General features: G+C 35.4%; 1 protein-coding gene across 4 annotated transcripts in view; it reads right to left on the bottom strand.

The window, feature by feature from the left end:
- LOC148167512 (cytotoxic granule associated RNA binding protein TIA1-like) overlaps nt 1–25,880 on the bottom strand; it is a 146,076-nt gene that overhangs the window by 15,242 nt on the left and 104,954 nt on the right. For all 4 annotated transcript variants that reach the window (XM_088047547.1, XM_088047548.1, XM_088047549.1 and 1 more), the window contains 2 exons: nt 20,946–21,033; nt 2,983–3,058 (listed from right to left, as the gene is read on the bottom strand). In XM_088047547.1, coding sequence (XP_087903673.1) covers nt 2,983–3,058; nt 20,946–21,033 — 164 coding nt within the window. The remainder of the gene's footprint in view (nt 1–2,982; nt 3,059–20,945; nt 21,034–25,880) is intronic.

Genomic DNA, 25,880 nt, shown 5'->3' with positions numbered 1-25,880 from the left:
CCGGAATATATCCGATTAGATGTTATGAAACATTTAAAATTTCATCTGTTTTTTTAGCTAATTCGCTAGGATATTTTGACGCACAGCTTAAAGCAATTACAGCTCGCAGGTAAGATGCTCACAATTAAGTTGCAAAATCTGCCAAGCTCAAACTAGTCGAAGCTTGGCCGCTTTATATAAGTTTCAAGCTAATTAAGCATCAGACCGACCCATTGTGTCAATGGCATCCTGTCATTTGAAAATTGCTGGATAAATGGATACAGTCGCGCAGGAAACTTTGCCAATCTGATAAAGTGTAGAGGTTTCCATTGTCTGATGCTGGTTGATTCTAGGATTTTGCAATGGTGAACAGTGACGGCTCGTGCCAAGTTTAAACGCGACGAGACGCCAATGGAGATAAAACAACTAGCTAAGAAAAACACACCTCCTTTCTCTATAAGATTAATTAACCGTGGAAGCTGAAAGTCCGCCGATAATAATTAATGCTGCAGAAACCCTATTACTCCCTTGTTGTTCGTTTATTTACTTTTATCTCATTTTTACAGTGACATTTTTGATAGCTACTCTTTTTCTTTCTTATATTAAGAAACTGAACCGTCTTTTTAAAGTACCAACCAAAATTAATAAGATATGACTTCAATCGCAAGCTTTCAAGGTTTACTTTCCTGACCTTTTCTAGTTTCCAGGCAAAGGAAAAATGCTGCACTACCTAACAATATATCACGTTTTTTATTGTCGATGGACGATAATGCAACAACTTTGAAATTATGTCGACACTCGCCTGATTGTTGCCAGAAAATCGATAATCCGTGGCCAGCAGACAAGTACTGTGGATGAAACTAATTTTAATTTACAACATGCAACAAAAACAAAAGCCTGTAATAACACCGTTACCTATAACCGTATCTTCACATTAAACTCTGTTAATTAAGTAATTTAAAAAACATTAAAACTTTGTGTTGGGGTAACTACAATTGTTTGTTGTTTTTAATAAGTACCATCTTGGTAAAGGAACGAGAATTTTTAATGAGATCAACGTTTCGGATAAATAATTAGTGCAATTAGCAACAAAAAAGAAAACTTATTTATCGTTGAAAATGAGCATAAAACGTTTTCGTAGGCTTCGTGAGTGGTGATGTGACAGTAATGAACTGAAAACTGACTGCGACCATAAAAGTAAATTCTTTACTTTTATGACTAGTAAGTAATAAGTGGGTGATGCTAAAATCGTAAAGTGTTCTGTAATTGGGGCGGTTCTTTTAAACCGAGCAGCTATAAAATTACGTAAGTTCGTTGCCTTGATGAATTTATTACTGAAATAATATTCATAACCGGTGAAACATTATGATGATTTTTGAACACCACTGAATAATTTAATTCATCAAATTACAATAAAATTAAATTTCAATAATGGAGGTAATAAAATACGTTTTTTGTTATTTTCTGTATTGGCACAATAATCAATTAGGTTTGGTTGTTTTTTGGTGGAGTTTTGGGAATGGTAGCCCCTGTAGTATTTTCGACGCGGTCGAGGAAGCAATAGCGCCGTCGAATCACTGTCACTACGCTCGAGCAAAGATGCAAAGTACGATGGCCGCAATACAACCCCAACAACTCTCCAACGAGATGACCGGCCATTTGGCCGAAATGAGATCCATAACGTAGAAATGTAAACCCCCTCGTTCCGAGCATTTCCCACAGCGTAAGGTCTTTGTGCGGAACGATATAAGATGGCATTCCGCACTCTGTACTTCGCTACTAGAGCTAAAACACAAGAAGCCGTTTGTCGACAAATTCACTTTATTCGCATAAAATTACTGCTTCGCGACCGGACAAAATGTCGACAATGTCGTCGAATTAAAATCTTAATCAACCCCCATCCATTCGACCGACTCTAATCACTCTACTCTAAATGTAAAAATTCCACTTCTTCAACCATCCAAAAGCAACTTCTTTACGACCTCACCAATTACGACAACACTCCCACCACGGACCGTAAAACCGGCTAAGACCAAGAATTACACCAGAGGCATACGAAAAACCACTTGGATTTCCAGAACTACGCACAACTCATGCTTCATGCCGAGTTTGCACACGCATTATATGGGACTGTAAATGTTGCTTCATAAACCTTTTACATTGATGATTTCGCTGCCAAAAACGTTGGCATTTCCCATACGTTGGTTATTGACAGGTATAATTGTTATTTCGGAAAAGAAAGCCAAGCATTGTTAGCTAAAAATTGCATTGTATTCACACGAAAAATGCATTCAACCTTCAAAGCAAAAAAAGAAAAAATAAACCCTTTTAATAACGAATTCCATTAATTTTCTTCCGTTTTAAGGAACATCAAAAAATTTGCAGGAAACGTTCCTTTATTAACGTTGTTTTCAAGGTTTCTTCTAGGTTACTAAGTGATACCGCCAAACCCGCAAAATATGTTTAGAATTCTCAGTATTCATACACACGTAAAGGCAAAACTCTTTATTCGATGAATTATTGAAAATGCATTGCGTAAACATTTCGAAGCATTAATTCAAACTAATTTTGGTCTCATAGGAGTGATTTTCTATTTGTAGTTTATAGAGTTCTTGTCGAACGCGCGCCATAAATCAGTGAGTGCTTTGCCGTATCAAATATTTATAGAAAAAGATTTATAGGGGTCCATGAAAGTGACGGTCGCCAAAGTTAGATTATAATATAAAAAAAAGAACAATTATGTTAGGTGTTATGATTTCCCAGTTGGGTCTGCATGCAGTATAGGTGTGGCCCTGATTATGGAGCGTAAATATAGTCACGAACAAGCATTAAGGTAGGTTTATGTATTTTTAAACAATCCTCCTTTGCTTCGTTCCTTTCTGGAGTTACCGCACCGGCCGTTATATTTTTATGACTTGAAAAATTGACACTTAGACAATTAATAAAAAAACAATTTCACCGTAACAAGCATACATTTTGCAACAGCAAGATCAATAAACTTACCGCCTTTTTAATAAATGAAACGAACCCATATCCTTTTGATTTCAGTGTTTGTGGGTCCCTCACCACTCGGCAATCTCTGTAAAAGATTAAATCATAAAAATAACTTATTCACAACTAAGACGACGCAATTCGCAATAATTTTTTGTAAATGTTTTCAAGTTGCGTTCGCTTTTCCTCTAAAACCTAACAAATCTTGATTAGGGCTGATGTTGGAATTAAAATGAGGTATGAAACGTGGGGCAAACTCAACGTTTACATTTTGTCGGGAACATTCCGTTCCGAATTGAAGACAACTCTCATATTCCTGACCTAATGTCACGACTTAATTTCGTGCACTGCGTGAATGAAGATTAAGTTGCGGTTCTAACTGAAGGGGATAAAATTTGTTCGCGTATCGGGGGCAACTTTCAAATGACAAATGCTCCACGAACGTATCTTCTAACGGCACAATTGAGTTTTATGGAAATGCATTGTTTTTGCAGCATTTGCTATAACATTTGATGTTATTATTGTATCGTGAGTTTGAATGGGTTCTGATGAAGCGATAAATGTTTTTCCAATCGGTATAAAATTGAATTTTTATAGTTAATATGGCGTTTTGGAAACTGGTGCGCGTAGACATGATAAGTCCAATCTAGCGGATGGGGTAGGAGCGGTTTCGTGTTTGTGAAGGTATTGTTTTTGGGGGGTGTTAGCGGTCCACACCTCGAATGGATCTCGTTGACCAGACTTGCAAACTATAGAGATCATATAACATGGAAGAGGTAGACCCTTTGAATATAAATTCGAGCAAATTTGGATCCGAGCTGATTGTTTAGGAAAAAGCTTTGTTTCTTTAATCTCAATTAAGAAAGTACTTGACTTTCGGTTTGGAGGGTCACAATTTCAAGTTAATTACAACATTTGAGCATCTTTTATTGTTACTTTAATAATTCCACTGTTTATTATACCAATTTTCTAGTTCCAGTTGTACTAATCAATGATGCGGCAGCTTCTTATTAATAACAAAGAAGAGTTGCTTTAATCCTGCTGGGGTAACAAGCTTAAGTATGCAAAGTTAGTGGCGTTACTGAACGCTGTTAGCTCTTCCAACTCAATTAGGCGCTGTCGAAGCACAGTAAGTTAAGTGCGTTCATTGATACTAGGCTCCTATCGATTTCGTACTGATCATTTCAAGACAAACTCAAAGATATCAAACTTTCTCGAACTTATATCCTGAATATTTCCTCTCTCATCGGGGACAAACAAACTTTCCAAAAGTACAAACACGACATCTTAACCCTTTAAAGGCCAATAGATTTCTCACTTGACATTCAACTTCCACTTCTGACAGCTTAACGTATATTTTCCAGAGCAACTTGAACTTGAATTATATTTTTATTATTATTTTTCGTAGAAACCTCGCTTTGTTTGCATTTTTATTTATTTAAAGATAATTAGATGTGCTTGCTCCGTTAAGTTCGCTTTGCGTGCTCAATTAAACTCGTTCCGTTGTTTCTCTGCGATGCTCGTTTTACTTTCCTCTTTTCAATTTTTTACTGATTGTAGTAGCTTGTCGCCGATCACTTTTATTTTTATTCGTTTCGCCAGCTAAGCATTAAAAGACGATTATCAATCATAAACTTCGACCGTTAGACCTCAGCCGAAAATTCAATCTTATTATTTCCATTTGTTGATCGATTTTTAAGTCAACTTACATAATCACTGTTTTGAATGGGTAAGTAAACTTGAAGAATAAATAATATAAACCGGCTCGTGTTACCGAGGTCTTGTTGTAATTTTAGTAAGATTTATACGTTGTTCCTTTATGCGACAGTAAATTCCAATTGTTTTGTTTGACTAGTGTCGCTTCGTGAAAACATAAGTACATTTTGCAACTAGGCACACGGAAACGTATAGACACCATTCTACTTTGTGACATTGTGGCGTAAGCTCTTGTGCTCAACGATAGAATTTGTTTGGTATTCTGAAGGTAAATGTAGACACGTATCGGAAATAAATCATTTTTCGTTACTTGGAAAAGTATCCTTTCTTGTATCCTTGCGCTTGTTTTTCAAAAGTTAGCTAGTCCTTCCATGACATAATAATTCATCAGCTACATGTGGCCGTCATGTAAATATAACATCTACTGGTGGCTCTATTGAATCCAGGCATGAATAATCATAGTACAGACACAGTTCTGTTCTAGTAGTGGTGTAAAGTGGTGATATTTAATATAGATAGAGCTGTTATTTTTTGATGAAATTTGTAATAAAGCGTTGATGCAGAATCTGCCTAAGTAATAATATGAATTTTGCACTCGTCGTTAATAATGTAGTGGTTGGGGCAATTGTCGTCGGTTTGCAAATTAGTGTGTGTGTGTATGTAGAGGACACAGTTAAGCTAAAATTGGCTCTATTTTGATGTGTGAAACGCAGCCTGGCGCAAAATTTATGTGTGTTGTGTGTGCCGTTTCGCTTAAAAATGTATGTACGTTGAAAGTGCGTTTAGTTAAAAAAGCAATTGAATTGTTTCCGAGTCCCATTGGTTTTTAGCGGATATGTTAAAACCGATTCGACGCAAATCTCGAGTGTGGAGGGCTTTCCAAGATAAGTTTTAAAATCCGTAATTAAGGAATGCTTTAAAGCGGAGTGTATCAGCCTCTTAGCGCGAGGCATTCTTAGTTTGAAGGCCTAGCAAGGCACATTTCCGCCAGTAAAAGCGTAGTTTATGATGACGCGTTATCGTGTTCTTCTGCACAGGTCCGGACTTATGTCGCCCCGGAGATTAAGCCCCTCGCTCGAATCCATTACGGGTGGATGTTAGACGTTATTATTATTTGCTACGTATTAATTTACACAGAGATGCCGGAGATGAATACCGTAAACCGTAAAAACAACAGTAAAGGTGAAAGAGATCTAACGCCGAAGCCCGTTTCGAATCTTATTTACGAAAAAAGCCGTTGATAAAATGAGGGTACTATACCACTTCTGATAAGATGAGGGTTCCACTTTGGCGCATTGTTATTCATGCGATTAATGCGGGACTGCAAAAACCTACAGCGAAATTATTGCAACTGTGTTGGGCTAATTAAACGCGTGATGTTTCAACTTGTGCTACCGTGAATGCGGCCTAAGCTTTCAATTGTAAGAAGGGGTGGATTTCGGTGCCGTTTCGAGTGTTCATTAATTTATACAGAGCACACACATTCACCCTCACAGCGCAAAATACCAGAGTCTATACTCTAGTATAATCTAGATATCAACCTGACATCGACTGACCTCATAGGGGTCAGCCATACAACATTCGGACAAAATATACACATTTTTTATGGAAAGGATAGAACCTTTACACGGTTCGACTCTAAATCTCCTAAAATTTTATATCGTGTGTTGTTATGACAGTCTTGTCCCTGCCAACCTGATGAGTCATAATTTATACTCTAGACAAGCATTCGTTTTATCTGACATTAAATTTAATTGAAATCGAAGCTTGCAGCGCCCACTCATTCACTTTGGTATTCTATCTAAGCACGTCGCTTTACGACATCCACAGCGTTGATTATTTCGGGTACATCCGTTTTTTTGTCTGTACATATGCGGGTCTATTAGCAATTTCTATAATCCCGGAAAAGCAGAACAAGATCCTGTCAAAGAACTACGCGATGAAGGGAACTTAAGCGTGAATAGTCGGAGCGTCGGCTTTATTAATTCTGCGACCACACATTCACCGTTGGCTTAGCAAATGCTATGGTCCTATTCGATAACATTTATGCCCTAGTTTAATATGATCTAAATGCCAGGGATACTGATTGATATTTATACATGCGGTTTTATCTTTTTTTCGCAGAAAATTCTGGATTAAATCAGATGCGATATCGTTTTTGAATGAAATAACGTAATTCCAACCGTCGGGTATTGGGCAATAATGTTTCTGGTTAATCCCACTTGTAAATGTTGGTAATAGAATTGGCTGTTTAAAACACACTGTCGACGTACTAAATACGAAACGGGTCAAGTTGAATTTAATAACTGTTTTACATTGGATAATAAAACCATTTATTCTTTGTTTTACAGTTTGACAGAATCAGGGGCTTTATTGTCAGACGAGCCAAAGATTTTTTTCGTCCAGACAAAACCTGCCGCTATGCACATTTTGGAATGCGTTAATAAATTATTTATTAAATAATATAAAATCAATACGCCATAAATGGAACGAAGCGAATACTAAAAAGTTTCCATCGTTCCATTGACAAACATAAGCTTTAATATTTACACTTCACATGTACTTCGTGTTTATTTTTAGAATAAGAACACAAATTCAAATTATTTAGTGCTTTATCCACGTGCTAGTTTTATTGCAAAGCATTGCAAGTTGGTTGGATTAGGAGAGTTTGGTGGTTAAATGGTTTTAAATATTTAGATGCAAGTGTGGAAGTGGTAATTGTTCGTGTGTTCGAGAATTAGACATATTGGTGTTGAGTAGATTTTGGTCTGGTGGCAATCTCCTTGAAACTGGAAGCTAAAAGCCTTACTTTGTCGTAACCTAGCCTGGGATATTATAATTTCAGGCAACGTGCCAGACGCATTAGAGTCATGCATAATAGTAACTTCCATAATCACCCACCTAATTACCTACAATTAAATAAAATTAAATGAAAGTAGTACGATAGCGGCGGTGGGAAATTAGTGGAAAATTGAATAAGCCCGTTTGAAATGTTGTCGATCTGAGGCTGATATTGATACGATAAGGCCGCGAGACGACATTGTGGACTAAAATTTCAGTACAATTCGCATGACAATTAATAGAGGAAATGTAACACATTTTGGGTTCGCAAATGTTTTCCATCCCTAGCGAATAATCCCTACTCCGGTTTCCAGCGACATTGTCCTATGTGCGTTCATTGTGGGCTAAATTATTTAACGGAGCTACAATACAAATCGGTATTCATGACTTTATTATGTTCAATCTTTAATCTAGTCTATTCCTCAGACGGGTTCCTGAGGGAACCGGTTACTGTTTACAGTGCCGAGTTCACCTTTCCCCATCTAGAGACTGATCTCACCGTTCGGGATACCTTCCGTTCTAAGGGGACTCCGAAATTGCTTTTCAAAATATTTATAGTCTAATTTCATTTTACCTTGTGTGTGGTTTGTTTTGAATAATCACTACTTATTTACGCGCCTAACTGATTCCCAGCTTGCTACTAACACGAGCTCAGGTGCAATTATCTTGGAATTAATGACGACATAAAAATTCGAAGAAGTTCGATATACAACCCGGAGAAAGATTTGTAGCCCTTAAAACTCTACTTCTGTCCATTTATAACATTGTTTAATTGTCAAAAACACTTATCAGAGATGTGGTTTCATTGCAAATTCCGATACCAAAGAATGTGGAAAATATTCGATACTATTTACTGTTCTTGGACACTAGATTTGGTTACAAAGGATCGCAGTTTGTCGACAACAAAGCTCTAGTGGCAACTTGATTTTCAAAGCAAAATTTCCTTCTTCAAATTGTTTATTGCGTTTTAGACAAATACTTCTTTTAGTTTCGTTTTCCCCAGATCAACATTAATTAACATAACACACATGTCAGGTGCAAACAATAGTAAAAGGGAAGACATTTCCACTTAAGAGAAGGTCTACAGCACCGCTATGCACGCTAGGACGAAACGAATTATTGGAAGTGCGGAGCGCTAACAAACTTCAATTTACAGCAGCAATAATACAAGCACGGACCGTATAGTTTTATTTGACTTTCGAGAGTAGCTCGACGTTTAAAATGCAATAAAGCATCTTATAATTGTAAACGAGCTTTAGCCATGTTAGCTATTCGCTTTTCCATATCGAATGCGCTTCACGCAACTGTTGCCGTTAAACGTACACAAAAATTGTTTTTACATCTGACACTAACATCTGCTCTAGTTAAATTTGACGCTGCTTTCCAGGTCAGATACTTTTCATTCATTGATTTTTGGTGCATATCATTTCGACCATTTTCCACCCAAATATATTTTTTGTCACATCAAATGTTTGCTCTTCTGTTAAAATTAACACTACAGAGTAATGTTTTAGTTAATTAATAACTTAATTACGTCACTGTGACCAGCGCTAGGTTAAAATAAACATTGTATTCTTCGGTATTGGCGCCAATATTAGTAGGGTCAATCTAATGCAGTTTTTCGTTACTGTACGCAGAATTTCACGTCCATTTATGTTTACAATTTTTCTATAACTGAATTAGAAGACGGTGAGTGCTTGAAATTTCTATTTTTGGTTTAGATTTAATCGTTAATTCTGCCAAGTAACATTTTAGATCAAAAAAGACAAACTTTTTGATGTTTAGAATCAACGAAGAAGATTCCGTTTTTTTATAAAAAAATGTAACTCTGCTAATTTTATAATACTAGGAGAATGAAATTTGAAGAGATTACTGAAATTAATTTGGTTGTTAATTGTACCAAATTAAAAAATGCTAGAGTAAAAGGGACAATATTTAGAAATTTTTATATTAAAGGAGAAAATACAAATTTTGAAAATGTGTCTGAAAAGCTATAACTCTGCGAATTTTAAAGCCAGATTAATAAAATTCAATTAGGTCAGTTGTTTTGAGTCATTGCTAATTCTGTTAAAGTACAACATTTTAGATCAAAGAGACAAATTTTAGAAATTTTTATTGTTTAGAACCAACGAAGATTCAAATTTTTTATAAAAAAATGTAACTCTGGTAATTTTAACACTAGGAGAATGAAATTTGGAGCGATTACTGAGATTGATTTGTTTGATAATTGTACAAAATTAAAAAATTCTAGAATAAAAAAGACAAATTTTAGAAATTTTTATTAAAGAACGAGACAGAAATTTATCAAATCTTTCTGATTAGTTATAGCTCTGGTAATTTTAAGACCAGAACAATAAAATTCAAGGTCAGTTGTTTTGGTTGAATTGCTCATGTGCCAAAGTACATATTTTAGAGCAAAAAAGACAAATTATAGAAATTTTCGTTTTAAAACCGACAAAAGTTTTTTAAATTTTTTATAATAAAATGTAACTCCGGTAATTTTAACACTAGGAGAATGAAATTTGGACATATTACTGAAATTGATTTGATTATTAATTGCACCAAATTACAGAATTCTGGAGCAAAGACAAGAAATTTTAGAAATTTTTATATTAAAGAACGAGGCAAATATAAATATATACAGGGTCCGGCAACACTTGTGTCCACCCCCAAAATCATCTTTAATTTTTAATCTTTTATTTTTTTTATTTCTTTAAAGATAAAACTTTCCAAAATTGCATACGCTCACAGTTAACAAAGCTCTAGAAGCTGACGCAAAAATTTGATTTTTATCACTGATAGTTTTGGCGTCGCGACGCTTTGAAAATGTAATATTTAGGTAATTGTGAGGGTGTGTGATATCAACCCCTAATTTAATTTTTTTTCAATATAAATATGTTTAAAATATCTCAGTTGTTATTTTAGATTCAATGCAAATTGTCTTCAAAATTTGAGAAAAAAATGCTGTTTTATCAAGTTAGTTTCCAATTTCATTACGTCAAAATTGGGAACTACGTTTACACCCATCTGTCAACATCTTGTGTCACAAATGACATCTATTCTTTGGCTCGCTTTAGATTGTAATAAAAGTCTTACTTGGTGAAATTGTCGCTTTGTCGATGTTAATTAACGATTTATGGTGTCCATAAAGTGCAACATGCCCGTGTTATTCAAAATTAGCCTATATAAAAGTGAATGAAGTGACTTGTGAAATTTTGGTGTAAACGTAGTTTGCCACTGCGCCGTCATAATTTTGAAAACTAACTTGATAAAGCAGCGTTTTTTTCGCAAATTTTAAACACAATTTGTAATTGATTTAAAACAAAAATTCAAATATTTTTGTTACAGTTATGTCGAAAAAAATTTGAATTCGCGAATATTTCCGCAAAAACTCAAAAATCGCTAAAAATTAGACTTCTTAGGCGTCGCGACGCTAAACAAACCGTGATAAAAAAACAATTTTTTTGTCAGCTTCTAGAGCTTCGTCAACTGTGAGCGTATGCAAATTTTCAAAATTTTGTCTTTAAAATTAAAGACGATTTTGGGGGTGGACACAAGTGTTGCCGGACCCTGTATATTAAAAATGTCTGAAAAGCTATAACTGTGAATTTTAGGGCCAGAGCCGTTTTCAAAAAATATTAATTTTTGGCATTGTTGAAGCATTTTTGTATCAAAAGACAGTTTGACGTGTTTTAAGAAAAAACTGAGTGCAGATTTGGAATTAGTACTGTCGGAAACGGCACTCATCTGCTGTGTTATTTCTTTATTTATTCATGTTATTTTACGTAAAATAAGTTTGACGGCCTGGGTGTGAATATCACTAAAAGGGGTTAGAGAGTGAATAAATGTCAATGTAAATGATTAAAGCTGCTCAATTTACTGTGTGCAGTTCAAAATATCAAACACTATTCCTGACTCTCTTGAATGGGAGCTGGGAATTGAAAAACGTATATGAGCGAATCTGGAGTGACAATGAAAGAGACAAAATAAATAATGTGTCGCAGTTGAAAAGTAACATCAGCTTTTGTACATTTCATGGAGGCGAAAATAAATATTATATAATTCTATTTTGATTGTTTTGTATTGTCGGATTACAATTATATTGATTTTACTGAAAGGCCGTAAAATAAATATGAAAAGTTGTAATATTTTTATAGTCAGCTTGAAAAATACACCACAGTACTCAGCGTTAAAATAGAAAGTCATAAAAATTGAATTCAAAGCAGTTATATCGAAAAACAACAAAAATGCATTACTAACGTCGTCGCTGCAAAAACTTTTATTTGTGACCGGTCCTGTTTTTTTTTGTATTTATTCTGTCCCACGAACTCGGCCATATTTCACTACTAATAAAGTCTTGTCAAGTCACTTACAATTTAACTCAACAAACCGAGCAACAAAGTAACATCAATTTTGCAATTGTACAATCCTCTAGAGCGTGGCTCGCCTTATTGTTGACAAAGAGGTGTAAGAGATTGCGAAAAGAAAAAAATGCGACTTATATTGCTGGAATGCAGCGAATATTTAAAGCGCAAGCCATTTCGAGATGATAATACTAAAATAGCAACCCGATGCTTTTACTGGGGCAACAGTAATTCGAAAATTTTATGATTGTATAAAATCTTCTTCCCAGGCTCGCGTATTTGTTCCCAGTTGACTGTAGAAATTGCATTTTAGGTGTAATAAACTGTTCTAGTCAACGATGTTGTGCGACATTATTTGACGGCAAACGAAGGTACACTATAAAAACGGGCACATGCCGAAGGGTTTTTCAGTTACGAGCCACCGGTAAAGGACGCATTTGATTATGCCATCACGGTTTCCGCCATTTAAATAATTGACTGTTCAGTATTCTCCACAAAATATTGCCTGGGCACTATTCTACAAAAGGAAGAAAAATCTCACAACAACGCTAGTTTATAATAAGTTGTTACTAATGTTACAAATTCAGATTACCTGAAGCTATACAGACCCAATGTCAGACAATCCACTCAAAGCACACTCGAGTCTTTCTTCAAAAGAGCCCCTTTGAAGTCACCATGTAATTATGCTCTTTTCTTCGTCATTTGTATCGTATGATCCTAACAATTTTTGCCCCGTTTAGAATATCAGATAAAATGTAACGCAGTAACGTTAAAAATTGCTTGACTCTTAGATTTACACTTTTTTTTTAAGTTTTGGTTTCAATTTGTTACTCAAAAGACATGGAAAGTACGTAAACTACGTGCGAAGAAAAGTTGAATTCATTTACTACTCTAATTGTTAAAGTGGATTTTGTCGCGTAACTGGGGCACTTTACTTTTTTACTCTTAATGTAATGTTTAAGTTTTGCCTGTCATGTTTTTTGCACTGTTGGAACCAAATTTTTTCAAGCAACAGTAGAAAGAATTGGAAAAGCACAACCTGGACAACATCTCCGAGTTTAAAATTTGCTCGGAACACAGAAAAGAAAGAGAAAGTAATAATTATAGCCGCGTCGTAAAATGCAATGATTCCGTTTGATGGGTGAAAACTGGGAAATAGGGAATCTCAGCGAGAATGGCAACACGAAAACGGTGACTTAGTCATAAAGTTTAAAACGCGTTGCCATTTTGAAAAACATATATAGAATTCGTATTTTATTTCGTCACATCTATATGCGGGAATTTATACACAATAAAAGCGTCAAAATGTCGAAATGCAGCACTGATGGCGTCAGCGTTCGTAGGTCGTACTTGATGTTTCAATATCGAGTTGGCGTAGACACGGAATTGTCGTTGATATTCCTATCACGCGGATAGTGTTATTTCGGACACTTCGCATTCATTGCCATTCCAACTACACTCAAAAAGTTTGCAAAACTACGCCAAACTGGGAACTTAATAAAATTCAAGGATAACAACGACTTTTATGTTTATTTACTGTTTCTTCGACACCTATACGACAATATCACTCATTTTTACACTTTCCTTTCTCGCGAATCTCGATGCATGAAAACAGTTTAATAAAAGAAGCAAACGATTTCCACCATCTTCAATCGAAATCCTTCTAAACTTTTACTTTTTGCAACTAATCGTTTAAGCATGTACGTTAAAACAGGTTGTTATTCTGGTTGTTTTTAGGATCCATTTCGCCAGTATCTGTGACCGTGGTAACAGGACCCTAAAAGTTTATAATGCATTTCCAAAAACTAATTACTTAATTGAATTATTATAACGACTTGAGTATTAATTAAAGCGGAGACATGATATTAAATTCTGCGTGGAAAAATTTTGACGAGGATCGAAAAAACGTGCTAATCGTTCACGACATGAAAATTTACACCAATTACTGGAAATTCACTTACATGCAATCTATCGATGGATCAAAATGTTAGTAAAGTAATTTTCTCAGGATATACGGCTTGCGGAAGAAGGAAATCATTCATCATCATAAAATATTAGCTTTGAAAAGGGATGTCCTAATATAAATTTAATATTTGTTTTGAAAAATTCGTTTGTTATTATGCGGGTGGTAATGAGGCGTTAAAAATTAAACCGTGAAAAAGTTACAAAATAAATTGTTTCATGCTCTATTTGAAAATTCCCAGTAGCGTTGAATTTACATATTGAATAATAATAATTGGATCCTAATTTGTGTATAAAATGTCGAATTGAAAGTATGACGTATTTGAGACTTGGCTAAGTAGTACAGGGACACGGTGTAGATTATCATTTAGGGTGAGAATTTCCATTTTCGATTACACACCGAAAATATCAGAGACTTGATCTGTCGACAGGTGGCATTGTCGGTGTCTTGTGGCTCCGGTACACTTTAGATTAAAAGACGAAGCTTTGAGAATTTCAATAGATTCTTCATAATAGAAACTGGAATAAGTTTCGCAACTGTTAGTCGAATATTCGAACTGTTAACAATTGTTTGGAGGAGTCGCTTCGGCGCCTACGCATTAATGCAGTCCAGCCGCGACACAAAGTCCACAGCTTTGTTAGTCGCCGAATACACTACAACATAGAACAAAGAATTGTGTAAATTCGTCTCAATATACTCCGCCAACATATCATTATGAGGACGACTTATGGCACAAAGGGCTATTCGGAACAACCCGACCGATTTAATATGGAGTGATATCTTCGGAAAGAATGTGTCACCAGATTAAATTTTATTCTTTCAGCCACTTCGCACTAAATCACCGCCGGACTTGAGACTTCCACCGAATCTGTCCACATCAAATAGATCTCCTGTGTACTCTGCAAACTTAAACGCCCCCGCGGTAAAATACAGTATTCCCAGCAAATAAAAAAATTACAGGATATTCATAAAAAAATGTCCGTTTTGAATTTTATTGTAACAATTAAAAAAAGTAGGAAATTTATTTTTTTTTACCCGGCGCCTCCACCATTTTTGCATTTACAAAGCCTCAATAACTTTTGATGGATGCGTATATTTTTAAAGACGTCATTGATATGCTTGTGCTACCCTTATTTGCTCAAACGTATCAAATTAAATTTACAAGTATTTTGTATAAGATCACAACAAATTGGGAGAGAAAACAGGAAGTTTGCAATTAAACCTCTTGATGCCAATAATTTATTATTATAAGACGTGTTTCTTCACAGTATATTTCTGTTAAATAATGAAGTGAAGGTTCTAAATTAGTATTACTGTCGTTGAAATGTTTTGTTGGAAGCAATTTCCTACAAGAGAAAGTTAACGGCAATAACACATTTACATAGAAGGATAGTCAGTTCGGTTTATCTGGATGTGACGTCAACTTTAATTTTCATAAATTATACGTATCTGGATGTGTCGTCTGTTCTATTAAAATTGTGGAAAATCCTGCTTTTAATTCAAGGTGAAACACGATTTCAATGTTTCCTCATAGCTTGAAAATATTTTAAGTTAACGAACGAGCACATACCAACATTATTTCTTTCAAGCTCCAGTTTACGGCAATTCATAAAGTAACAGCGTGTACTTTATTGCTGTAATTAGGAGCGGCCGATTAAAGATGTTTTTGTCATTTTTAGTTTGTAATTTTTACTCACAGGTGCGACCCACTCACCGGCTTCGTTCTTTAATTATTTTTGTTTGAGTTATTTCTTTATTGATATTTGCGCGATATTTTTTACGAAATAATTTTAAAATTAGGGAGCGGATTCTGCATAGCCTAAATCTGCAGAGACAGTGGAGATAACAAGAGAAAGATGTTTCGGAATTTATTTTCATATAGCAAAAGGGGGGAAAGCTCGCCGGCTTGTAAGAATGATTTCGGAGGTAGCTGGCGGTTTTGTTAAGAAAATTTGATGACGTCACCTGTAGTCATAAAATATGCAGCACTATCTACTTTATAATAATTTGCACGGATTAACGTGGAAAACGTAATCTGTAAGGCGGCGCTTTTAAGATATCTGTAAAGTAGCTTACGCATTTTAACATCCGTAGAAACAGTATATTATTCATAAAGGTAGCGAAAATTTCTTTAATAAATCCAAGGGTGCTGCTGAAATAAATCATAATAAAGGTAATCTTGGTAATAGTGAGAATGAAAAGAAATGTTCCTGAATATGCGCACATCAATATGTTTATGTGCATCGTTGTAAATATGGTAGTTACAGAGAGGAGCCCTTTTAATGCCTTTTATAGGTTTATAAAATAAATCGCCTTACGTAAATGTACATCAGGAATTATTTATTTATTATTCACGAATTCTATGATTGATATAGGAATTTTTTGCCAGGCTAAACTTTTTACCTTGTTCCCCGACACTTGGATTTATTAAAATATAAAATGTTAAGACAACGCCTTAGCGCAACACATAAAACAGTGTGAGTAATAAGATCACTCTAGGGATAAATGTTTCACGCTGTCACCCACCGTATTATATTATAATATAAACCTCTCATTTTCAGTTATCAACAAATCCACTATTTTCTCTGCAGCACTGGGTAGTAAAACAACAACGAGCCAAAAGCACAGTGAAATTTGCTTATCTTGTTTTAATGTCTGTACATCTGTCTAGTACTGGAGCTTCTGAAATTATTTGAAAAGATAATAACATAAGCTTTTTGGATCAAAAATAATAACTGCATAAAAGTGGGTATATAAAAATCCATCAGATGTGCACTCACATGTTTATGGGTAACCATTTCGTACTCAATATAGAATTCTTTTAAAACGGAAGCCAACTTAACATCATACGCTTACGTAATGCTCTTTTATAAGTCTGCACAACTTTATAACTTGTACTGTCATAAATTTATGATTTCCGTTTTATAATTTAATACAAGAAATTTTATTTAATTTTTGTCGTGTATAAATTGTAATAAAGTTAAACAGATAAAAAATCTCTTAGAGGCTACTTTGATAAAATGGTAATATTATTGGTGGAAAATACTATGTACGATTGTCAGTGAAACTAATTCGGGAGTGATTGACAGTTTCAATTTGTGTTCAAATGGAATTGATAATGTGTGTTTACGATTTACATAACAAGAAAACTTGTAATCAAAATTACGTATGTAAATATTATTTGGCTTTGAAACTGAGGTAATTATGGTGGAGGCTGTTAAGAATTGTGTAAAATATTTCAGTAAGCGGATTTATGGGCTTTACCAAAACTAGTTCGACAGTGATTGACATTTTGCCGAGTTTGTGTTCAAATACGATATACTCTTGTTAGCATAAATCGGTTGTTTCCTGTCTTGTGGAGTCGCCAATCAGGATATTCCCGTTTTGCTATTGTATTCAACGTCGGGCTTTGGTCTATTATAGGGCGATAATCCAACGTAGACATCTGATATGATTGGTAATACTTGTGGACTGATTTGGTAATCAAGGACCTCTTCTCAAACAATAATTGTTGACGTAACGTAATAGTAGTGGTGATATCGATCGTAAAAGTGAGGGCAAAAAAGAATTGCGAACATTTCCGTGATATTAGGCAAAATTGACGCAATTATATGAGAAAATTGAGTTTAGTTGAAAAAAGGTAAATGTGTCGAAATCTCGTTCGCAAACGGAATTACGCTTTATCCGACCCTGATCATTCCTGGACAGTTTTAAAAGGACGACAGCCATCACAGTTGACGCCAGTTACATAAATCTAACGGTTTTGGCCGTGAAGTTGGCTCAATAATCGCTTGTAAGATTAATTTTCTCATTGATGGCGGCGGTTTTCAGAACTTTGCACACCCAGTCAACACTAACATAAATACTTCTGTAAACTCATAATTTTGTTTACCGTTTCCTCTCCTTTGTTTACTTCTTTACAATCGCATTTTCTTATAAAAACTGACGGAAAAATTTCTCTTGCTTTATTCCATCACGCGATTTTGCTCGGATTTTATCTCCTTGAATATCTCGAGATTTGCGGCGGGTTTTCAAAAAAAAAGAAACAAAGGACTTGCTTTACAAACATTTTATTATGTTTCTGGTCCGGCTAAATCAAACACAATACTACAGCCCTAATTAGCTTCTCTTTGTTAGCAACAATACCATGCTATTAACATACTCTGAAAATACGCGTCGTGAATTTGTGCATGTATAGAAAACCTTCACAAAACATCCGATATGCACTCACCCAAAAAATCACCGCCGCGCATGCAAGAAAAATTCTAAAATGCACGCGATTAAGACCTCTTTCTTATTTTTAACTACGAAACTCTTGCAAATCTACATCAAATCAATACAACATTACAAACTCGCCAACAAAACTTGCACAAGGTTAAAAGTTGCAAAAGTTTGCCGTTTAAACGATAATTATCGATACAATGAAAACGCCGCCTTTGGCGCGGAACTCTGCCTTACCAGTTTTAAGCTAGATCAAACGCGATATTAGGGACCATCAATAAATACTAACTAGGGCTACATTTATGATTTTTATGTAAATAAGATAGGGTTGTGTAGACAATGTATTATATTAGAGTAATTAAATGAAAAAACGAAGTTATGTTAAGAGGTGGTGTGAAGTTCGCCGCACGTAAGCTAGGAAAACTATCTTTTACGGTGTGGTCGTAAAGTTTATGTGTCCACGTATTATTTTCTTAAGTTCGGCGCAAGTAGTTGTGCTGAATCCGTGTGGTTGCGTTTGGAAGTAGTTGCGTCCGTAAACTAAGTCGTTAGGAATGTAGCAAACCGATGTATAATGCGAAATATCTCCATTGGAATGCTGATGTAGACGGGACTGCATTATAGAGTCCTATAAAAGTTTAGGGCTGAGAAATTATGTGGGCTGGATGTAATGAGACGGGTTTCATCAGTACTGCAATGAAATAGTAAAAATTGTGAAATAGCATTCAAGAGGTATAATATCGATTATTTATGACATTGCGACACGTGATGTTTCACAAAACAGTTAAATTAGAAAATGGCGTTCAATGGTGAAATAAATAATCGTAGTTTGACGAACGCCTGTCGGTGCGACGGTCATAATTAATTCATGTGGTTGAAATTAGTCTAGTCCCACTTTGGATCCCAAACCGCCCTAAAATTCGACAGTAAATAGTGGATTTTTATTTGTTCTCTCCCGTAATATTTATAGCAGGACAACGTGAAACTCTTTAAATATTTCATGTTTTGCGCTCCAGAATGCGTAGCAGTTGCACGGTTACCAACATAAAACTTTTTCATAAGTAACACGCTTGCGATATTTGCTTTGGGAAAGTTTATTGCACTTTTATTATGTGAAAATGAATGAACGTGCTCGAGCCAATAAAACCTCTTTAATAAAATTTCTAAATATATACATATTTCACCCGCTCTGATTCTGCATCCGCTTCCATGTGCCTTTATGCTTGCCTATAAAAAATTGTAAAGCAAATACAGCACATAATGTGGCTTTTAACGGTACGCTTCCATTGCACTTAAACATAAAAATAAAGCGAAATTAAAAACTACTTTCTTCTGTTCTACTACCCGGTTTTATATTTCACTATAAGTACAACGAAACTGGTCTATTAAGGTGATAGCTCTGACACGACAACTTTTATAATAGAAAATTAAAAGAACAGTTAATTAATCTTTGTGCTTGTCACGAATTAAAGAAACATCAATACTTCTGGTGAGAAATAAGAGAAACGACAAACTGGAAAACTTGTATATAATTCGGGCATTGACTGTAATAAATGGCATGAAATGGAGACGCAATATTTCCTCCAGCGCAGGAAATATATGTTTGTGTGTTAATGCGCTATTTGTGAGTTTTTCGAGATTTTGACGTCAGAGATTTTCTAGAGCACGTGCATAGTGGTGGTTATCGAGGATTCTGATTTTATCTTTCACTTGTTCGACAACACAGTTTTGGAACAAATTTGATATGTGTTAGAGCTTCGACTTTATCGGTCTTGAACGTTGAAAAATCCCAACTCGACTGGATCATTCCACTTCGATTCTTCCTACCTGTGCACATAATTGCTCTTATAACCGCATAAATTTGACATTTCTAAGCTTATTGTGTGCCTGGATAAAAGCAGCTAAAATGGGACGCACTCGCCGACCTAACCCACAGTTTCGGACGTGGGTATTTTTTACGCACAACCTCTATCTAGATCGGTGCAAAATGCCAATTACGCATACACCAACAAATTTAAAACAAAGAAAAAAACGTTGTTGGTCCATTACAAATCACAAGAATTAAATGACAGGATGTACTATTGAACGTATCGAATAACATTTGGTAATATGAGGCTAATGTTTGATTTATTTATTGTCACTTTATTTTATTGTGGTTTACGTTAAACCAGGTATTGATGAAATTGGTTTAGTTGTAGTTTTGTTGCAACTGCTACTGGCATGTTTTACTGCACTAAAAAATTGAATTGTTTCGATATGTTAGCTTATCCATTTGTAAAAATACAGTCAACCTGTACACGAAGATTTCCATATTTTCTACAAATGGTGGAGGCGCCAGGTTTAAATCGCTAAACATGCATTTGCTTCTTAAAAATTGCCACCGTAGCTAGTTGTGTAAGTGTAAAACAACATCATAAAGAATTAAAAACTCGGAAATGAAAGACTGAAACGTTTGCTTTTTGTTTGGTATGCAAGCTGGAACTGCTTTTATTATCGAATAGAGCAAAGGGACAGTGGACATTTCTGAAAAACAATGCGCAAAGATTCAATGGGGTGGACCCAATGGTTAATTTATTCACTGCGGCTTTATATCATTGCGCTCGCTGTGAAATCAAACATTGAAGATAGTTTTGAGGTTCCTAATTCAAAGAGGTGCTTTGAGTTTTTGGAAGAGTTGGTAGGAGAAATGAGGTTATTTAAGCTTGCAAATTGCAGTGCAAACGAGCGGAAAATATGTCTAATTCCTAAATAGCACGTCGAGAAAGCAGTTAAAACGCAATGAGATTGTTCATTTAGCTTTTTGTGTGGTCGCATTATTTAGAATTTTAATTTTGTTGAGATTATAAAATAATTAGTATATATGGACTTACGATATTTCGCCGAAAGCAGCAAAAGCCTCCCTCAGCGTCTGCGTCTCAATTTCGGGGCTCAAATCTCCGACGAAAATGTGGTGGTGCTCTGGAAAGAAAATTACATTAATTATTAAAAGACCAAAAGGCAGAAATGTACACAAAACTAGCAGGTCGCTCCAAGGTATAAATTAACCGGTAATCTGGTTTTAGAATGGCCTGATCCTGGACCAACACTATGCACCCTCGCACAATTGGCGCAGACTTCCCCTTCCGCATCAATTATGCCTACAGTTTCTAATTCCGCGATTACGCAATGTTCACGATGGCGTCATCAATTAATGGCTACTATTTATAAATTCACATTCCCCAAAATCCTGCAATTTCAGAATTCATGAAAATTTTCAGCCGTTAATTCATTAAAATTCGATAAAAATTTAACGAGCTTTGCTTATTTTTTTTGAAGTTAAGTCGTTACGATGTAGTGCATCCTTCGAGCACTTTTCATTTCGACAAGAGTAACAGCAACTGGAGTCTTTGTGTAAGTTGTGTGATCTGATCGGAGGCGGTTTATCGATCTACACAGCAGCGAACTGCGAACCGAGGATTATGCCAGGACAACTTTATCCTTGCGACTGCCCGCCGTCACACACTCTCTACTCCCAAATAAAAATTAATTAGAGACAAACACTAAAACTGACTTTATGCACACTTCGGAACAACAACGAGTTTCCACCTGTTCTGCCTTCAAACCAGACACTGCCTTCACTAACGTTAACATCACGTTAAAATATATGTTGCCCTAGATATGTTATGTATACATGTTAGATATCTCTACCAAGTCCACAACATTGCAGATGAAATGTAAATGAGGCTTCGTCAGACTGAATTCTGCACATGAGATGCTCAAGAGAATAATCGTTTAGTAATGTCATTTATTGATTGCAGTCATCATTGTACAATTCCATTTGTCATCTCTGAAAGGATTACTTTAACATTACAAAAAATCCGTCTCTGATGGCAACGCCTGCATTAAGCCGAGTAACAACAAAATCTCCTTTATATTACGAATGATAGTCTAAATGTGGTATAATTAGTAGGTGGAAATTCCCTTCCCTAATTAAAATGAAACTGTTTTCCGGAGAAGGCTAAATAAACCCCCTTCGATTTTTACTTTTCATAAATATTCACCAATGGTGAAATCCGGCTATTTTAGAATTCCTGTTTCTTTGGAAATGAATGTATTACCGGTCCGATTGAATCTGAAATTGATTTTTTTGTAAAGAGCGAACTGGGGAAACCACTTTTACTACCATTTAATTTGAATTTGAGCAACTTAATAAGTTTCAAAACAATTTTCTCTGTGCACGACGATTAATTATCGGCTTTTTTTGCTATGCTAATAAAACTAATTAATACCGAACTATTATACCTGCAGATATTATAATTAATCTTCAAAGGAACTAGAACTCGACCATAAATGTCGAATGGAGTTAACGCATATAAACGCAAAAAATTATACTTTGTAATTAATGAATTAAATGTAGGTGGAAGGAAAATAAGGAAGTTTAAATGAAGTTTGTCTTATCTCTATTCATAACAACCCTTCTCAATGGAAGGCTGAAAAAACTGTTTCATCGCGTGACTCGTGAGACCATTTATAATAAAATTTTGGAATTTTGGCTTGGCAGTGCGTAAACTGACATAGTTTGTTTTAAATGCGACGATAAGGAAATTTAAAGTCATCAGGTTGCAGGAATTTTCCTGACACCGCACTTGTACTTTTTTCTAGTAGTTTTTCTAAGATATGACCGCGAAATCCTCCATAAAATACGAAACAGCAAAATTGTTTCGTTCCTTCTCTAATTTCATTTTAAACAGCCAACATTATGTTAATTTATGCATCTTAATAAAATAAGGATTTGTGGAAAACTTGTAAATTTTACTTCACGCAGTTTCAGAATTAACCGTGATTAAAGCCATTTTGTCCATACTCCATCCGAGGGGTTATAGCGTCATTAAAACCAGAGATAAAATAAAGTTTTATTTGAATATTCGTGCAGTTTTACCACCAGGGATTTATTTTGAGTATAGTTACCACCCTGTATAAACGACTCCATATGCTTCCACTCGACAACATTGCAACGAAGAAATTCCTAAAAGGTCAAATTTCAATTAGTAAAACAAAGAAATTCTTGCACGATTAATGAAATGTCAGATTATTCCGTACTGAGAATTTGCCTTTATTTTTATTTTTCGGAGTTTTGCATGTTGGCATTAATGTTGATAAGATTGCGGCAATGAATTACACGATTTGCAGTTTTTACCGGAGACACAAGAACGCGTGACTGATTTTACAGCAGGAGAATTTATTTTCCCGACGATGAATTGATAAAGTAACGCATGGTACGAAATTGTCGTTTTCTTTTTCAGGTTTGCCAGGAATACAAGATAATTTAGTGTGAAGTATGATTGGAGGTCGTTAGTTGAAGTCGGGTTGTATCCTGCTGGTCGCTATTATAGTTGTCGAATCCTAAGGGTCAATTTGACATCGTTCTTGAGCTGACGGAAATCAGGAGTTATTTCTTATAAAGGTAATTCCGACGCTTCGGTTTCTTACCAGTAAAACGATATAGTAGTAACAAAGCTTGAATACGGTAATTTGAGAGAATTGCTGCTCACAATCAAACAAGTTTCTTTTCACGATTAATTGCGGCGATTTATTCGTATTTTTATTGCTAGTTTCAAGTTTTTCTGGTGGCGAGGACAAGATAAATATTCGCAAACGCCTTCTACTTAAGTTTGTGCGATATTTGTCACCCGAAACTTTTTACAATAGATAGGATCAAACTATTTTCCGATAACTATGACTATGGTCTGTTATCCAGAAAATATTTGCTTTGGTTGCTTCCAATTGCCCGATTTTAATTGGACCATTAGTCATGAAGCAAAGTTCGTTTTCCTATAACAAAACTTGTCGATCACCTCGATAAATTACAACATAGACAATAGACTCTACGGTTCACTTCGGAAATGACAAAGATTGATTGCGAAATTGACAACTATCTGCAAGTAATTGATTCGATTATGGCCAAACTTGTAAAAAGACACGAATTTATTGGAAAAATTCGTGGAAAAAGAATGTTTTGTTCCAAGATTACGTATATAAACATATCTACAAGGTCGTAGCATGCAACGTCCCAATTTCAGCTCAGCTTAGGAAACACTGCGCTCCTAATTAAGTCTCCACGATTAAGTTTCATTCTGATTTATTGGATGATAACCGAACTGGCTCAGTTAATACAATTTAAAGCGAATTATAGAGGGTAATGTGAAGCTGCAGCTGATTGATTAGCTTCAAAAGCGTTGCTAGTTGAAGTTTAGCAGGTAGTCGATGTATGGTTATAATTATCCCCGACGAATTCAACAAGAGGCACATACACATACAATCGTGGAGTAATTAATTAACTACTTAAGGACGTTACATCAATTCCTTATTGCATGCTGCAACAAATTTATGTGCCTACAACAATAAAAAACTTTTATTGGTGCGATTTATTCAAAACGTCTCCTATATTGCTTCAATACGATAATGTTATGTAAATTGAGGTATGTTGTAGTTTACGACTCTGATAGCAATAGCACTTCATAAATTAAAAGATTAAGTCATGAAATTCTCTGTTAGGTGTTTTTAAATGTATTATTTTAATATATTTAGGTTAAGGGGGATGCTTATTTTTTTTTCAATATCTTATTTTAATCATGTTGGCATAAAAGATGCAATTTCCGTATTAGCTGAAAATGCGACTTTCCACTTTTATATTTTCATATCGTAAACAACCAGGAGGTGGTATACATATAGAAGAAGTTATTGGCGCTTTGTGCAGTCGAATATCATCGTTATAAAAGACAAAGTTTCATTAGCACGTAGAAGTGGAATTACAGAACCACATCACTGCTCCTCCGGAAAAATTGAAACCGGTTTAGTGGTAGTCAAGAATTCCATTGTCGAAAAATTGGTTTTTAGTAAAGCAGCGACCGTTAAAAAATGGTTCCCTCTTTGTGTTTTTCGCACAAGTTTTCGTGTGTGGCATACTGATCGGCAACAGAAAATGGAGCCAAGTATTTTCCTGCCCTCGCCAGCAATTACGAAACGATTATTCCAAAAACATGATGTCAAAATCAGAGCCCGTAAAGAGGAGAATTTACACCTACATCACATTTACGCAGATATTCGTTGACGTAAGAATTTTCTCGCAGCGAAAGTAATGTTTTTGTGAAGCCGACGGACGTAATCGCAGATGAAATCATTTGTGAGGTTTGTGCAAATTTCGAGGGTTTGTCGTTAAATCATCTTCGGGTTTACCGTTAAATCCGTTAATTCTAGATCCAGCTTCTAACTCTTATTCACTTCGCCTTGTCAACATGAAGATTAAGCTATTGCCGTCGAGTTTCGCATTTAAACAAATTGGGTCGTTTAATTCCATCATTTTCAAGAGTCGGTTCTTTTCGCAGGTTGTGATAACCTCGGTATGTTAATCGTTATTTTTAAATCAATACTGCATGTACGAGGTTTCCTGCAGGATCAACTGTAAAATCAGAGGTTTTAGGATACGTGTCTGAATCTGCTGGTTTTTGCCGTTCATTGCGTACATCGCTAAGTAATAGGTATGAACGTGACGTCACTAATTTGAGCAGGATAAACCGGGAGCCGATAGGGGAAGGTTAGACACAGCGTTTCTCATATGCGGCAAATAAACAAGCGATTCCCTAGGCGACACATTTTAGCGGGACGTGTCCAGAAAATATATACAGGGTATTTGGGCGATGGAGTCGTTGCTGATATAGTAATTGGTGGGTCGTTGTCGTGTCCGCAGCGCAAGGTTCAGAAGGGTTCCAATATTTGAAATGCGAAGGAATCTTGTATGCAAAATTACATTCTGCTTTTCATTCTCT

The sequence above is a fragment of the Gnatocerus cornutus genome, chromosome 10, assembly GCF_029298725.1.
Source record: "Gnatocerus cornutus isolate USDA-ARS CGAHR chromosome 10, icGnaCorn1.1, whole genome shotgun sequence".
Lineage (NCBI taxonomy): Eukaryota > Metazoa > Arthropoda > Insecta > Coleoptera > Tenebrionidae > Gnatocerus > Gnatocerus cornutus.
The sequence above is the reverse complement of the archived record's forward strand: the minus strand, read 5'-3'. Positions and strand labels throughout refer to the sequence as shown.